Source organism: Euprymna scolopes, chromosome 13 (genome assembly GCF_053919585.1).
Source record: "Euprymna scolopes isolate OS-2025 chromosome 13, ASM5391958v1, whole genome shotgun sequence".
Taxonomy (NCBI): Eukaryota; Metazoa; Mollusca; class Cephalopoda; order Sepiida; family Sepiolidae; genus Euprymna; species Euprymna scolopes.
The window spans coordinates 50657691-50676706 of record NC_136494.1 but is presented as its reverse complement, the minus strand read 5'-3'; the positions used below and the strand labels follow the sequence as shown (position 1 = coordinate 50676706).

At 35.4% G+C, this 19016-nt stretch overlaps 1 protein-coding gene across 1 annotated transcript in view; it reads left to right on the top strand.

Annotated features, from left to right (window-relative positions):
• The window catches only part of LOC145292253 (uncharacterized), a 94389-nt gene extending 75686 nt beyond the window's left edge, over nucleotides 1-18703 (top strand). The window contains exons 3-4 of the mRNA XM_080138574.1: nucleotides 2392-2607; nucleotides 18398-18703. Of these exons, the coding sequence (XP_079994700.1) occupies nucleotides 2392-2607; nucleotides 18398-18703 (522 nt within the window). The remainder of the gene's footprint in view (nucleotides 1-2391; nucleotides 2608-18397) is intronic.
• The last annotated feature ends 313 nt before the right edge of the window (nucleotides 18704-19016 follow it).

Here is a 19016-nt window from a genome sequence, read left to right as displayed (position 1 = left end):
CCGCACCTCGGTGAAGGTCATATAAGTCGTGCACCTCAGTGAAGGTCAAGGTCATAATTCCATCGGCGACTTTGCTTTGTGGTAAATGGTCTTGGGAGTCAGGCTGGTCTATAAGTTTGTTTTCTTTGAATCCTCTGAAGTGATTCACACATTCTTCCAATGTCCCTATTTTCCACATGCATAGTATTTAGACCCACTCGCGAGATACTTGTCTTTCATTAAGGTATGACTCTATGTTGTGTACTTTGAATATGTTGGAAAAATTCCTAATTATTTGGTTCCTTGTCAGTAGATCTCTTTTCAAACTCGATCTTCATACTGGAATTGGTTTGTTGCTGTGAAGAGGTCTCGATCTTGGAGTAGAGTTCTTCTGTATTATAGGGTAATTTGTGACTGGCGTATCAGGCTCTATTGATAAACATTAAATAATGTTTGCAGTTCTAGCAATATTGGTCCCTCAGAATTTACATGGAATGTTGTGCCAACAAATCTGCCAACATTACTCCTAGCTGATATATCCTTTTCTATTTAATTGTTGCTCCTTCAAAAGCGAATAGTCACACAGCGGTTTTGTGTAATTTAGATTTTAAATGTATAGAAGTTAGTACATAGCTCCCGTTTGTTACCAATTTTTAATCAAGCATATGCCTCTGCGGCAATAAAAGGTGCAACTTAATTTGAAAAAAGATAAATTGATAACAATCACACAAGGTTTTAAATGTTCCTTTTGCAACAAAACACTCGACTCTCACTTCTCCGCAATTCATTCTTCTTGACTCAATTCATTCATGCAGGTGCAAATAATTGCATTGATAATTTTAAACCACAGAACATAAATTGTTGCTTCTATTTTGCGTTACCGTGTGTATAGTCTTGTTTTTTTTGTGCTATTTTGTCTTCGTCATTCTTTTTTCCCCCCTTTTTATTCCATATAATACACGTTTTTCCCTTTGTCAGACACTTTCTTCAATAATTATTTAGTTGTGGCTTCCACCATCTTTGCTATACCAAACGCTGTTGTGACAGTCATATCTCTCCCTTCCTCACTTAAGGATTTCTATATTGATATATATTAATACCAAATATAAAAAGATTGGTTATCATCATCTCTTCAACACTCGTATTCATATCGTTTAATAATTTGATGAAGTTGCTTGAGGAATGCGTGGTCCGTTCATTTGATTCTTAACATTGTAGCAGTACATGTCTGGTTACCCGAAAATTCAACCCTGAAGATTACATATTGTTTAAAATATTTAATGTAAGTATTGACTCTCCTCGTTGCATCATGTCAAAAAGGGAATATGTCACTCATATGTCGACGAGAACTCAATAAAAAAGCATTAACAGTAGATGATCTGGTAGTACAAAAAGATTGTATTTTGTCGGAATTAGCATACCGACGAGTAGGGGGGAGGGGAAGAAAAGACGGTTTAAGTCTTGCAACGAAATGTCGACGTTGCTTACAAGCAGTCTTTCCTTGTAAAAGTAACAAATGGGTAACGATGGTCGAAGTGTAATTTGTCTAAAAGACAGCAACAACTACTACAACAACAGTAGAGCGGCCACCCCTTTTTATCTACTCCAACTCTCAGTCAACGAGATTCACGCGTGACTGAAATGTCTATTTAACTTGTAAGGAATAGGCACTCAGGTTCTTTGATTAACGGACCACCGGCCGTGTTGGTCACAGCTACCAGCACTCCTTACTTCCCCACCGACCTACCCTCGGCAAATCAACCAATTCAACCTCTGCTGGTAGCCTCTTACACAAAAATCCGTGCCAGATCACTCGGCATCATTCACCATGATAGCGACCAACTAGACTTTCACAACTATCGTCCACAATGACAACAACAAACGGATGACACTTGTTTCTCATCTGCCTACTACAATAATAATCATGATTGTTTACACATACTTCTGCTATCATCCCCACAGTATCGGCAGCAATATTCATTACTCTATGGCTGTTTTCTGTCAGCCATCAGAGACAGCAGTAGCATAAAAATAAATAACTTTCGATGAAAGACTAGAGGACATTCCAGCCATCAACACCACCATCACCTGATAACGGCCCATCCTTTCTTAATGTTTCATTTAATCATTAATTATTTCTTAAAAGATGTATATATCTTTCTTTGAAATTAAAAACTTTATATTTTATTGCAGATACAGGTTCATTTTTTTTTCTCATAATTTGTAACGTTCATCACATTCATTTTTTGTTGTTATGGAACAAGTTTCACACATTGAACAATTTCCCATTTATGCCGCCGCCCTTTCCGCTACAGAAATGTATTAAATGCAATAATTTTATACTACCTATACATGATAGTTTTCCTCTAATAGATGATATATCTCTTTTTCTCACTCTCTATTAATTTCTAGTCCAAATCGGCTGTCTCTGCGATGCTCAAAACAATCGATAAAGTAAGCAAAGCAATGTCTTCATTGGTTGTGCTGGATGGAGATCCAGTGGTTCAAGAGACAGAGAATCTCAACATTGGAGTGTGGAAAATATCCGAGAAGTCAGCATCCAAACCATTCCAATTGCAGAGTGGACAAACTGTACAAATGAGTGATGCTGAGGGCCCAAATATAAATGTAAGTTGTAATTAATTGAAAATATTAATTCAATTGTGGAATTCTGAGGAGTTTATGTTGGTGGTTGAAGATTACTCTTCAAGGCATTTTACCAATACGTGATAACAATGTGTGTTAGCAATACGTGTAAGAAATATGTGTTAAAATGGGTGTTAGAAATAGGTATTAACAGGGCGTTTTACCAATATGTGTGACCAATGTGTGTTACAAATACGTGTTAACAATGCGTGTTAGAAATATGTGTTAACAATGTATGTTAGAAATACATGTTAACAATGCGACTTAAACATATGTGGAAACAATGCGTGTTAAAAATATGTGTTAACAATGTGTGTTAGAAATATGTGTTAACAATGTGTGTTAGAAATATGTGTTAACAATGTATGTTAGATAGGTGTTAACAATGTTTGTTAAAATACATGTTAACAATGTGTGTTAGAAATGCATGTTAACAATGTGTGTTAGAAATGCATGTTAACAATGTGTGTTAGAAATGCATGTTAACAATGTGTGTTAGAAATGCATGTTAACAATGCGTGTTCGAAATACATGTTAACGTGTGTTAGAAATACGTTTTACCATTGTGTGTTAGGAATATGTGTTAACAATGCATGTTAGAAATCCATGTTAACAATGCGTGTTAGAAATACGTGTTTACAATGCGTATTAAAAATATGTGTTAACTATTTGTGTTACAAATACGTGTTACCAATGCATGCAATGTGAGTTTGAAAAAGCGTGAAAACAATGTGTGTTAGAAATACATGTTTACAATGCATGTTATACATACATGTTAAAAATGTGTGTCAGAAATATATAAAAAATGAGTGTTAGAAATACATGTCAACAATGCATGTTAGAAATACGTGTAAACCATGAGTGTTAGAAATATGTGTTAACAATATGTGTTAGAAATGCATGTTTACAACGTGTGTTAGAAATGCGTGTTAACAATGTGTGTTACAAATGCGCATTAAAAATTTGTGTAAACAATGCGTGTTAGAAACGCATGTAAACAATGTATGTTAGGAATACATGTTAACAATGTTACTTAGAAATACGTGTATAGAATGTGTGTTAGAAATACATGTTAACAATTTGTGTTAGACATACGTGTTAACAATGCTTGTTAGAAATACAGTTTAACAATGCATGTTTGAAAAAACATGTAAACAATGTGTGTTAGAAATACGGTGTAACAATATGTGTTAAGAAATATATGTAAACAATGTGTATTAGAAATATGTGTAAACAATGTGTGTTAGAAATAGATATTACCAATGAGGGTTACAAATACTTGTTAACAATACGTGTTAGAAATACATGTAAACAATATATGTTAGAGATACGTGTTAACAATGTGTGTTAGAGATGCATGTTAACAATGTGTGTTACAAATACGTGGTAACAAGGTGTGTTAGTAATACATGTTAACAATGCGTGTAAGAAATATGTGTTAACAATTTGTGTAAGAAATACGTGTTAACAATGCGTGTTAGAAATACATTTTACCATTGTGTGTTAGAAATATTTGTAAACAATGTGTGTTACGAATACGTGTTAACAATGCGCCTGAGAAATATATGTTAATAATGCGCGTTAGGAATACGTGTTTACAATGCACATTACAAATAAATGTTAATAATGCGTGTTAGAAATACGTGTTAACAATGTGTGTTAGAAATACATGTAAACCATGCGTGTTAGAAATATGTATTAACAATGCATGTTAGAACTACATGCAAACATGTGTGTTATAATTATGTGTTAACAATGGGTGTTACAAATACGTGTTAACAATGCATGTTAGAAACATGTGTTAACAATGCGTGTTAGAAATACATGATATTACATTACGGGTGTGTTACAAATACATGTTAACAATGTGTGTTAGAAATACGTTTTAACAATGTGTGTTAGCAATACATGTTAATAATGCGTATTAGAAATACGTGTTAACAATTCGTGTTAGAAATAGGTTTTAACAAATACATGTAAACAATGCCTGTTAAAAATACATGTTAACAATGCGTGGGTTAAATACTTGTTAAAAATGTGTTAGAAATATGTATTATAAATATATATTACAAATACGTGTAAACAATACGTGTTAGAAATGCATGTAAATAATGCATGTTAGAAATATGTGTTAACAATGTGCGTTAGAATACGTGTTAACAATGCATGTTACAAATACGAGTTTACAATGCATGTTACAAATACGAGTTTACAATGCATGTCACAAATACGATTTAACAATATATGTTACAAATATGTGTTAAAATGCGTGAGTTAGAAATATATGTTAATCTTCCGTGTAAGAAATACATGTTAACAATGCGAGTTGAAAATACATGTTAACAGTATGTGTTTGAAATGCATGTTAACAATGTGTGTTAGAAATCCGTGTTAGCAATATGTGTTAACAAGGTGTGTTAGAAATGTGTGTTAACAATGCATGTTACAAATACGTGTTTACAATGCATGTTACAAAAAAATGAGTGCTAGAAATACCTGTTAACAATGCGTGTTAGAAATACCTGTTAACAATGCGCGTTAGAAATACATGTTAACAATGTGTGTTTGAAATAAATGTAAACTATATGTGTTATAGATACGTGTTACAAATGTGCTTCAAAATATGTGTTAACAATGCATGTGAGAAATACCTGTTAACAATGTGTGTTAGAAATACATGTTAAAATATGTGTTAGAAAAACGTGTTAACAATGTGTGTAAGAAATACATGTCATTAATGCGTATTAGAAATATATGTTTACACTGCGTGTTTGAAATACATTTACAATTGCGTGTTAGGAATACGTGTTTACAATGTGTGTTAGAAATACGTGTTAAGCATGTGTGTTAGAAATATGTGTTAACAATGCGGGTTACAAATACGTGTTTACAATGTGTGTTACAAATACTTGTTATCAAGGTGTCTTAGAAATACATGTAAACACAACGCATGGTAGGAATACATGTTAATAATGTGTATTAGCAATCCCTGTTAACAATTCATGTTACAAATACGTGTTAAAATGCATGTTAGAAATACGTGTTAAAAATGTGTGTTAGAAATACGTGTAAAATGCGTGTTAGAAATACATGTTTACAATGTGTATTAGAAATACGTGTTTAAATTGCGTGTTAGAAATACAGGAGTGTTAGAATTACGTGTTAACAATGCATGTAAGAAATATGTGTTAACAATGTGTGTTACAAATGCATGTGCATCTGCGTTAGTAATACGCGTCAACAATGTGTGTTACTAATATGTGTTAATAATATGTGTTCGAAATAAATGTAAACAATACGTGTTAACAATGCGTGTTAGAAATACATTTTAACAATATGTGTAACAGATACGTGTAAACAATGCGTGTAACAAATATGTGTTAAGAATGCATGTTAGAAATACGTGTTAAGAATGCATGTTAGAAATACGTGCTAACAATGCATGTTAGAAATACGTGCTAACAATGCATGTTAGAAAGACGTGTGACAATGAGTGTTAGAAATATATGTTTACAATGTGTGTTACAAATACGTGTTAACATTGTGTGTTAGAAATATTTCGGTACTAGTGCATGAGCTGGCCTGGGCGTGGCTTATCACTCGCTCGGATTTCTCCGTAAAATGACGTCACATGCTGCCATCTGACGGAGAAAATGGACGAGGGGTGGGGGTGGGGGGCTTACAGAGAGAGAAAACGCGGAAAAATAAATGGCCGACAGGGGGGGGGGGCTAGCAGCGCCAAATACAAGTTTCCAGAATATTTCAACACGAAACTGTTTGAAAAAATTAATTATAGCATTTTCTTTAATTACTATAAAATTAATATAGTGGTAAAATTATTTAAAAAAAAACAAACAAAGAAAACAGAAGCCAAACCATTTCAAAAAAGGTCAAATTCACGAAATTAGCCATTAAAAGAATAATAAATGGTAACATTATCAATAAAAGTTACTTTCCAACTTATCTGCATCATTCGTTGGTATTTTTATTAGTTTTAAGTGCTTTTTATTTCATATCGAATGTTAGAGCGGTTTTCGGCTAACCTTGCGAAGTTCTGAAATGCCATAAAACATACCCCGTTTTTTTTGTTTTTTTTTTTTAAATAATTACTACTTTTTTAAATAGAAAAATGAATGATGCAGATAAGTTGCAAAGTAATTTTTATTGTCAAATAATAACAGGAAAACTTACCGTAATTATTTTTCACATGCATGGGAGTCAAATAGAAGAAAATTTGTCGTAATGTTTTCAAGGGAAAAAGCTAAACAAAAAAAAAATGGACGACTCGGGGGGGGGGGCGCTAGCAGCAGCAGCGCCAAATACAAGTTTCCAGAATATTTCCTGCTTGAAAAATTAATTATCAGATAACACCGACCACTCTAATTTGTTTTTTTTTTATAGGTAATTGAGATCGCTGACAACGAATCTGATAGTCAAACTTGGGGCAAATTTACCGTTTGCATGGTATTTACCCCTGAACCCACGAACTACTTTTGACCATTTTGCAGCTTCCGTTTATGCTACGCTGTAGCATAAACGCGCGCGCCCCAACATGACATCCCCCCCTGCCGTCGTTTATGCTACAGCGTAGCATAAACGGAAGCTGCAAAATGGTCAAAAGTAGTTCGTGGGTTCAGGGGTAAATACCATGCAAACGGTAAATTTGCCCCAAGTTTGACTATCAGATTCGTTGTCAGCGACCTCAATTACCTATAAAAAAAAACAAATTAGAGTGGTCGGTGTTATCTGATAATTAATTTTTCAAGCAGGAAATATTCTGGAAACTTGTATTTGGCGCTGCTGCTGCTAGCGCCCCCCCCCCCAGTCGTCCATTTTTTTTTTTTTTTTTAGCTTTTTCCCTTGAAAACATTACGACAAGTTTTCTTCTATTTGACTCCCATGCATGTGAAAAATAATTACGGTACGTTTTTCTGTTATTATTTGGCAATAAAAATTACTTTGCAACTTACCTGCATCATTCATTTTTCTATTTAAAAAAGTAGTAATTATTTTAAAAAAAACAAAAAAAAAACGGGGTATGTTTTATGGCATTTCAGAACTTCGCAAGGTTAGCCGAAAACCGCTCTAACATTCGATATGAAATAAAAAGCACTTAAAACTACTTAAAAATACCAACGAATGATGCAGATAAGTTGGAAAGTAACTTTTATTAATAATGTTACCATTTATTATTCTTTTAATGGCTAATTTCGTGAATTTGACCTGTTTTTTTTTTTAAATAATTTTACCACTATATTAATTTTATAGTAATTAAAGAAAATGCTATAATTAATTTTTTCAAACAGTTTCGTGTTGAAATATTCTGGAAACTTGTATTTGGCGCTGCTAGTCCCCCCCCCCCTGTCGGCCATTTATTTTTTCGCGTTTTCTCTCTCTGTAAGCCCCCCACCCCCACCCCTCGTCCATTTTCTCCGTCAGATGGCAGCATGTGACGTCATTTTACGGAGAAATCCGAGCGAGTGATAAGCCACTCCCAGGCCAGCTCATGCACTAGTACCGAAATATGTGTTAACAATGCGTGTTAGAAATATGTGTTAAAAATGTGTGTTATAAATACTTATTTACAATGTGTGTTAGGAATACATGTTAACAATATGTGTAAGAAATACATGTTAACAATGTGTGTTAGAAATATGTGTTAACAATGCATGTTAGAAATACATGTTTACAATGTGTGTTCGAAGTACATGTAAACAATGTGCTCGAAATAGGTGTTAACAATACGTGTTTGAAATGTATGTTAACAATGCATGTCAGAAATTAAAATGCGTGTTAGAAATACATGTTTACAATGCATGTTACATATAACTGTTTACAATGCGTGTTAGGAATACTTGTGAACAATGTCTGTACGTTTTAACAATGTGTGTTAGAAACACCTGTTAACAATGTGTGTTAGAAATACGTGTTAACCATGCGTGTAAGAAATATGTGTTAAGAAATACGTATTAACAATGTCTGTTAGGACAACGTTTTAACAATGTGTGTTAAAAATACGTGTTAACAATGTGTGTTAGAAGTACGTTTTAACAATATGTGCAAGATATATATGTTAACAATGTGTGTAAGAAATACATGTTAACAATGCCTGTTAGAAATACCTGTTAACAATGCATGTTAGAAATACCTGTTAACAATGCATGTTACAAATACCTGTTAACAATGCATGTTAGAAATACCTGTTAACAATGCATGTTACAAATACGTTAACAATGCATGCTAAATATACATGTGAGAAAGTCATTTTAAAATACGTGTTAAACAATACGTGCTGCAAATACATGTTCACAATGCCTGTTAGAAATACATGCAAACAATGCGTGTAAGAAATACGTGTTAACAATCTGTGTTACAAATACATGTTGTCGTAATTTTATCTTGTTTCCAGATAAATTCGACGCGTGAACAAAAAAAAAAAAGAGGATAAAATTAAGAAAGAAATGGGGGTAAAGAAGTTAACACAGGTCTTGTTTGAAATGAAAAATTGGTTTTATTTACAGAAAACAGTTGCAAATTGTTTCCCTTTGCCGGCATTAACAAGAAACGCCAAAATAACGTAGACAAAACACACTCAAAATATTACAGAAACACAAAACAAAAAATGCTGGTTCTTCTATATAAAACAATGTTTTAAAGGAAGGGTCGTTTGATAACCCGACTACCACAGAAAATATTAAAAGTAGAAGTACTTCCGAAATAAAGCCTTAAATAAAGGAACGTACTCACAAAAATAACGTTCAAAGTTCAAGCAGCTTTTAAATTCGTTAAATTAAAGGCTCGATACTTGCTCCAAGTCTTTGGAAAGGGTCTGTGAAGCTTGTATCACTTCAGGTGACATTCTTTGAATTTGAGTTTCTTTTCCTGAAGACATTCTCTCCGTAGCAGTGCCCAATAGAAGTTGAAAGGAGAACCGCCTCGTCACGTCTACTGCGTTGTACAGTTCTTCTCCTTGGAGGGAAAGGCTTTAGGATTCACGCTCAGCTGATGGGATGCACGTCCTCCTGCCTAGCTGGTGAATTCGAAAAGGAAGGCCTCTTCTCTTGGATCTCAGCACAACAGAGCTAGCAGGGTTTTATTCAAAATCGTGGTAGTTTCGTACAAAAAAAAAGACACGAAACCCAATCCAATAAAACAATATATATAAATATAAATCATGAACCAGCATAAAAAATATAAGTATATACACGGGGGGGGGGGGGTATACAATTGTTGGTGTAAAAACAGAAAAAATTCCAACATTCTCCCCTAACAGGAAATGGCAGTCAACCTACAGTTGGATGACACCTGTAAAATTTACAATACGAAAATTTTCACAATACCACGCGATGTACAGTTGAGACATGTTCAGCGTGTTAGAAATACAAGTTAACAATGTGTGTAACAAATACGTGGTCACAATGTGTGTAAGAAATACATGTTAACAATACATGTTAAAAACACATGTTAACAATGCGTGTTAGAAATACATGTTAACAATGCATGTTAAAAACACATGTTAACAATGCATATTACAAATACATGTCAACAATGCATGTTCCAAATACATATTAACAATGCATGTTCGAAAGACATATTAACAATGAGTGTAAGAAATACATGTTAACAATGTGTGTTAGAAATACGTGTTAAAAATGTGTATTAGTAATATGAGTTAACAATGCGTGTTAGATATACGTATTAACAATGCATGTTAGAAATACATGTTAACATTGTGTGTAAGAAATACGCGTTAATAATGTGGATTACAAATATGTATTAACAATGTGTGTTCGAAATACATGTAAGCAATGTCTGTGTGAAATATGTATTAACAATGCTTGTAAAAAATATGCGTTAACCATGCGTGTTAGAAATATGTGTTAAGGATGCGTGTTAGAAATACGTGTAAAAATGCATGTTAAAAATACGTGTTTACAATGCATGTTAAAATTATATGTAAACAATGTGTGTTAGAAATACATGGACGCAATGTGTGTTAGAAATACGTGTTAACAATGTGTATTCGAAATACATGTTAACCATGCATGTTAGAAATATGTGTTAACAATATGTGTTCGACATACATGTTAACCATGCATGTTAGAAATACGTGTTAACAATCTGTGTTATAAATAAATGTTTACAATGCGTGTTAGAAATATAGGTTAACAATGTGTGTTAGAAATACGTGTTAACAATGCGTGTTAGAAATAAATGTTAGCAACCCGTGTTTGGAATACATGTGAACAATGTGTGGTAAGAATTACGTGTCAACAATACGCATTAGAAATACGTGTTAACAATGCATGTTAGAAATACGTGTTAACAATGAGCATTAGAAATACGTGTTAACAATGCGCATTAGAAATACGTGTGACAATGCGTGTTACCAATACGTGTTTTCAATGTGTGTTAGAAATACGTGTTAACAATACATGTTAGAAATGGGTGTTATAAATAAATGTTAACAATGCATGTTTGATATGTGTTAACCATGCGTGTTAGAAATACATGTTAACAATGCGTGTTGCAAATACATGTTAATAATGCGTGTTAGAAATATGTGTTAACAACGCCGGTTTGAAATACATGTTTACAATTTGTGTTTGAAATACGTGTTTACAATGTGTGTTAGAAATACATGTTTACAATGTGTGTTTGAAATACATGTTTAAAATGTGTGTTTGAAATACGTGTTAACAATGTGTGTCAGAAATATGTGTTAACAATATGTGTTTAGAAATATGTGTTAACAAGGTCTGTTAGAAATATGTGTTAACAATGTGTGTTAGAAATATATGTTAACAATGCATGTGAGAAAAATATGTTAACAATGCGTGTTAAAAATACATGTTAACAATGCGTGTTAGAAATACGTGTTAACAATGCGTGTTAGAAATATATGTTAACAATGCATGTTAGGAATATGTGTTTACAATGCGCATTAGAAATACCTGTTAACAATGCGTTTTAGAATTATGTGTTAACAATGCATGTTATAAATATGTGTTAACAATGCGTATTCGTAATACGTGTTAACAACATGTCATTAAAGATCTTAATCAACTTTATTTCCCACAATTCAATGAATGGTGTTTATATTTACCAGTTTATATTATACTAGCATTGAGGTCCGACGTCGGCCGGTATGAAAAGATGATCAACGAATGTTTTACCTTCCTATATTTTATTGTCATTGAATTCAGTGAAATCGCCCATTTTGCAATCAAATCGACTAATTGCCTGCCCTAGTTGGGGACCCACGGCAGTGCACCGGGAGGGAGCTTCACACTCTTTTCTACACTGACTTAGTTCACAAAGCATTGTAGTTTACATTACACTGTAGATGCCATATTGTTGATTTGATTTGATTTTTATATAATGGTTTGAATTGAAGGTTAAAATGCTAAAGTCAAGTTCAGTTGTGTTCTAAACAGAAATATTAATTTCTAATGCACCCCTGTCATATCAAAGAACCGACTGTTTATTTTATATGCATGGCCTTTCTGCTTGTGCGGTAATAAAACATCTTAAATTCACTTTTGATGTTAGACTGTATAAAGTGTTAACTTTAGTCAAAATGACTTTTCTCTCTCACCTTTTTTTAATGACTTGGTATTTCAACATCTTTTCTCAGCTTTTTTTAATGACTTGGTATTTCAACATCTTTTCTCACCTTTTTTTAATGACTTGGTATTTCAACATCTTTTCTCACCTTTTTTTAATGACTTGGTATTTCAACATCTTTTCTCAGCTTTTTTTAATGACTTGGTATTTCAACATCTTTTCTCACCTTTTTTTAATGACTTGGTATTTCAACATCTTTTCTCAGCTTTTTTTAATGACTTGGTATTTCAACATCTTTTCTCACCTTTTTTAATGACTTGGTATTTCAACATCTTTTCTCAGCTTTTTTTAATGACTTGGTATTTCAACATCTTTTCTCAGCCTTTTTTTAATGACTTGGTATTTCAACATCTTTTCTCACCTTTTTTTAATGACTTGGTATTTCAACATCTTTTCTCACCTTTTTTTAATGACTTGGTATTTCAACATCTTTTCTCACCTTTTTTAATGACTTGGTATTTCAACATCTTTTCTCAGCTTTTTTTAATGACTTGGTATTTCAACATCTTTTCTCAACTTTTTTTAATGACTTGGTATTTCAACATCTTTTCTCAGCCTTTTTTTAATGACTTGGTATTTTAACATCTTTTCTCATCTTTTTTTAATGACTTGGTATTTCAACATCTTTTCTCAACTTTTTTTAATGACTTGGTATTTCAACATCTTTTCTCAGCTTTTTTTAATGACTTGGTATTTCAACATCTTTTCTCACCTTTTTTTAATGACTTGGTATTTCAACATCTTTTCTCAGCTTTTTTTAATGACTTGGTATTTCAACATCTTTTCTCACCTTTTTTAATGACTTGGTATTTCAACATCTTTTCTCACCTTTTTTAATGACTTGGTATTTCAACATCTTTTCTCACCTTTTTTAATGACTTGGTATTTCAACATCTTTTCTCAGCTTTTTTTAATGACTTGGTATTTCAACATCTTTTCTCAGCTTTTTTTAATGACTTGGTATTTCAACATCTTTTCTCACCTTTTTTTAATGACTTGGTATTTCAACATCTTTTCTCACCTTTTTTTAATGACTTGGTATTTCAACATCTTTTCTCAGCTTTTTTTAATGACTTGGTATTTCAACATCTTTTCTCACCTTTTTTTAATGACTTGGTATTTCAACATCTTTTCTCAGCTTTTTTTAATGACTTGGTATTTCAACATCTTTTCTCACCTTTTTTTAATGACTTGGTATTTCAACATCTTTTCTCAGCTTTTTTTAATGACTTGGTATTTCAACATCTTTTCTCAGCTTTTTTTAATGACTTGGTATTTCAACATCTTTTCTCACCTTTTTTTAATGACTTGGTATTTCAACATCTTTTCGCAGCTTTTTGTTAGCTTTTTTTAATATTTTGTCTTTGGTGATATCTTTAAACTTCGGTGATGTTTCACATATACAGTGTTTCTGTCAGTTATCTTTGCTAGGACACTGTTGCTCTTTTTCAACCATTCTCACGAGGGTTGGAGTTAAACTCTGTTGCAAGTTTGCCAAGGGCTTTTTTGCAGCACTATATCACCAGGATGTATGTCACTGACCAATATTTACCAGAGAGAAAGAAGAAGAGAGAAATGCAACAATAGCATATCATGCTTTCTCACTCTTTCTTAATGTCACCAGGGAGAAAGAAGAGCGGGAAGAGGCTATGCATTTTTTTCCAACAATTTCTCGTCATCACACATACTTTGTAGTATCATAGTTCCAATGTTGAATGAGAGACAAGCTGGCATCCCTTACATGATCAAACATCCCCACCTCTTTTTCCAGGCCTGACCACTTCATCCTGAGCCTGAGTTTTGTTCCACTCATTCTTATTTGTCTTTCATGGACAATTGCGATCTTATCATGTCTTTTATAATTACTATTTTTGTATTCTTCATTATTATAAAACCGTATGGACGATATGGTTGCAGCCAGAGTATTCATCTCTCTATTCTAGTACATGTTTCAATGTTGGTAAGTATATAAACTCCAATCTGCAATTTCTCATATGCCCAAACAAGTGGCAATACTTTCCTCTCTACCTGTGAGTACCAACATTCAATTTAACTAGGGGTTTGGCTTGCATACAGAATCACTTTCGGTTCTTAATATGCCAAGGTGTTTTTCTGACTGGTAAGAAAAAAAGCTGATTCCAATTCCAGTCGATGGACTGTTACCCACAGGCACATGGGTATTTTCATCACTGAGTTACTCAACCCAAAGGTCAAGAGGAAAGTAGCATCAAGATTTTTCCTAACTCTCTAATAAGTTCAAACGGGCACTAGGTCAGCATGACATGGAAAGCTTAGATCCTCTGAAATGGAGATAATGAACAGATATCAAAACAGCCATAAGATTGTCAGCATTCCCTATCTAAATATCAGTCTAGAGTGTTGCCAAATTTATCAGGTAAACTTACGAAGTCAGACATCTTTAAGTTCCCCTACCATGAATGTTGATTACAGACCTGTTTGCTTAATCATGGCATTTCTTTCATCCAAATAAATAAAAGAAGTCGCTTGAAGCTCACAATCAGAAAAAGTACAAATCGTTATTATGAAAGACAGGCACACATGATACAAGCCTTAGTTCTACACAGAGGAGATTTTCCTTCAAAGCCAATATATTTGAATTAACATGAAAATTGTATCCATAGGGTAAATAATTATTCAGTTTGATCAAATATGACTTTGTAATGTGATAATGTTCTTTTACCAAAAAAGCAAAATGTTCTTTTGCTGAAAAGAGAAAAATTTTCTTTTAAAATTTACACATCTCATAAAAGGGGTAAATCATTTTTCGGAAAATGTAAATGTTCAGATGAACAGATGTTCAAAGTACAATTTTATTGGCCAATAGGCATGTCTACCACAATGTGTGGTGCGAATAGCGTTTTCTGGAGTTTTCTTATTATTTTGTTCAGGAAAAATTATTATGGGTGAAACGGGGGATTCCTGAGTTTAATTATCTAAAAATGTTTGTTTTAGTCTGTCAACTTATACATCTACAGTGAAAATGTTTGATTTCGCATGATCACGTGATATGAGTAAGGATTCCTTATAAAAGCATGAATCCATGATGCAATGTCTGGTTTGGGACAACTGATTCATTATTAAAATGAATGTTCATAGGCAGAAAACTGTTGAAGTAGCATTTAAGTCTTCCAAATTAATGACAGATGAATCTAAACGAGTGAACATATAACCAGGTAATGCAAGTCTAGTGCTGTATAGCAGTTCAGCTGGAGAATATCTCAAATCTTTTTTAATAGCAGAATGACAGCCAAGGACCACATCCATACATATTTATGGTTGCACTAATGATGCTCTTAATTGTCATTGGAAACACACAACCATTTCATTGGAGATCACTCTAGTAATCCTATTTCGTTTTGAACCTATAGTATGAAATCTAACCCAATCTAAAGCATGCACTACACTTTCAGCAAATTTATGTCGCTGGAGAATTAGAGAATGAAATAAAAAAATTCCTATTTTCTCAAGAGAATATTTGTTATCCCTACATTGACCAATAACTGATTGCTACAAGAGCAATGGTCTTATACGTGGGGTTATGAGGTTATTATGGTCTTTGAGATTCATGCCCAACCCCCAGGGCGAAACTGCCGGTATTTATTTGCTTCCCCACTGAGCAAATAAGGATCAAGGCCGTTTTTAATATGGAGAGCGAAGGGTAAAAGGGGACCAGCTCCCTTGGGAGTAGGGGAGCTGGATAGTTACAATTGGTATGAAGGGTTTTCCCTACATTGACCAATAACTGATTGCTACAAGAGCAACGATCTTATATGTGGGGTCACCCCCACATATGGTCTTTGAGATTCATGCCCAGCCCCCACAGGGCATGGTCGAAACTGCCTGGATTTATTTGCTTCCCCACTGAGCAAATTAGGCACAAGGCCGTTTTTTAATATGGAGAGTGAAGGAGAAATGGGGACCAGCTCCCCGAGGAGTAGGAGAGCTAGATAGTGACAGTTGGTATGAAGGGTTCCCCTACATTGACCAATAACTTATTTTTTCAAGAGCGATGGTCCTACATGTGAGGTTGCCCCCAGATATGGTCTTTGCTTGAACTCTGGTGCCCAGGGGGGGGGAACTGCCAGTATTTATTTGCTTCCCCACTGAGCAAATTAGGCACAAGGCCGTTTTTTAACATGGAGAGTGAAGAGGAAATGGGGACCAGCTCCCCGGGGAATAGGGGAGCTGGATAGTGACAATTGGTATGAAGGGTTTCCCCTACATTGACCAATAACTGATTGCTACAAGAGCAATGGATTTGCCCCCACATATGGTGTTTGAGATTCATGCCCGGTCCTCGCCAGTTCTGGCATTATCTACTGCCAGGACCTCATTTGGGGTCCTAAGGAGCTTAGCCACAGGGCCGGTAGGGGAAAATGGGGTAAGCGGGGGGTCTTTGCTCTTTGTTCTAAGCTAGACTTGCATGAAAACAAGTGCTTTATTAAATTGTCCCTACACTAGAGTCACTATCATGCTAAAACGCCTTCATTCTTACCATGGATATATTTAAAATCATTATAATTCCTCAGCTTACGGGATGGCAGGCGACATTCATTCTGTAAAGAAAAAATATTTACAAAAACAAAAAAAAAACTTTATATTTACAAACAAAACCTTTTTTTTTTTAATAATGGTGGTGAGATGAAGGGAAAGGGGGCAAACTAAGAAACACCCAAAAAGAAAGAAAAATAAAACAACTAAACAAAATGCCTATGGGGGCAGGTTAGTAAGGGGACCCTCCCAACCTACTCACTAATAATCAAATGGAGCACCCACTGTCTTCCCCCCCCCCAAAAAAAGAGGGGTGAAAGCAAGCAGGTCGTTCCCTAGTGAGCAGTGGGGGACTTAAGAGACAGCATTGTCACAGAAAATAATGTAGGGTTGGGGTCATCAGGGATGAACGGCGTCTTCCAAGATATAATACGTAAGGAGTAAGATAGACCGGGGACAAAACAAGCAGGTAGACTGGGCATCTTTGGAAGCTACCCTAGTGCCGATGAAAAAATAAAAGAGTCGAGAACAGGATCAACACTCATACTTACCCTAGTCTAGACCTAATAAAAACTTGTTTTCCACTCTAGGTGGTTATACTGCCTAACTACACTCTACCCCGAAACAAAGAAGACTTTGTTTGTCAAGGGCTGGGATCCGAAAAAAAAGTGACTCCAGCACCATCCAATGAATGACTACTAGGGCGGGAACACAAACTCGAATCTAGCTTCTCGTCGTCAGATGCACAAACTAGTGTTATGCACCTATCTCCTATCAAAGTTTATGCAATCTTTTCCAATCACATCTGATCTTCATTTTAAGTTGATGCTTAAAATAAACAACCAGATTGTGATCCGAAACAGATTGCCTCTCATAGACAATGCTCAGACGTGAAACCCACGTCACTAACCTAGCTATAGCTAGGATCACTAGAAAAACCAACCATTTCTTCCTACTAAACGGCGGGTCCACATTGTCAACAACGTATGCTAAATCAAGTGGTACCAATTGCTCGGGGTCGATGCGAGCCATTAACTCACCGACATACTCCCAGAGACTCTGAACTCTGCTGCACTGAAAGAACGCATTTTCTCTCGTCTCCTCCTCATCTTCATCATTGCAGCGGGGCAGGGGGGATAATAATATTCTCTATCCTTGCAGTCCCTGGCTAGTCTGCCAAAGAATGGCAGTGTGTCCCAGACTAGCCTCCATGTTATGAAAAACTCTTAGTATGGCTACTGGATGGTGCCCAACTCCACAGTGAGAGAACTTCCCCCCTCGACAGATGCAGCCGCTTCACCAGCGAGTCATTTGCGATCTCACCACTAAATCCTCATATAGCCTTCTCCCAGACCGAGCAAGGTCACTGGACCCCGGCAATGCCGTAAGTGCAGCTTGGTATTTGGTGAGGAAACACAATTCCCCTGCCCGTCTTCTGTGACCTTCAGCGGCAGGGGTGGATATGAGCAGTGGGAAAGCTTGCTCCCAATGCGTTTCCTCTAACAGTGTCTGACTCAGGAACACCAATCTTTCGGCATGCTTGTGATTTTTCAGGTCAAGTATTCCTAAGCCTCCCTCACCAAGTTTCTACATACAGACCTGTCTATGGACATATGGCTTTCCTCCCATCCAGAAATGTTTGAACAGGAGGCGCTCTAAAGCCTTACAGCAGTCCACAGGCAGGGAAGAACAGACAAGCAGTAAAGAATTAGAGGAAACCAATATGTTGCACATGCCTCAGCACGACCCTTCAAGGACAATTTCCTCCAAATCCAAGTCCTTACTAACGACTCGACCTTCGTTTGTACCTCCAACCAATTCTTTTCACCTGGAGTCCAGGCCCGAACAACTCTCCGAAGATCTTAACTTGGCCACCCGTCCAGCTGAACACACCTGGAGTTTACCCCAGTCCAGGCGCCCAACCGTAGGCTGTGATTGATTACGGCCGCCGTGACAACTTCATACTCTTCTTTTCCTCTGCCAGTTTCGTTCTCAGGCGCCTTCTTCTGGGGTCAGAATTTTGCCACATACCCCAGTCTATGGCAATGCCAGCAGTGCGGCCTTCTCCCCTCGATTATTACAAGCATCTGCCAGCCCTCGCAGGTTAGTTAGGAAGGGATTCAATGAAATTCCTTCCTGTCTACCTCATCTGGATTTTGTAGTCGCTAGTTCTGACACTCTGGGGGGGGGGGCATCATCGGCTGTACCCCCTCCACCTCACTGAACTGCGACATCGTGCCTCCCTGCTGGTC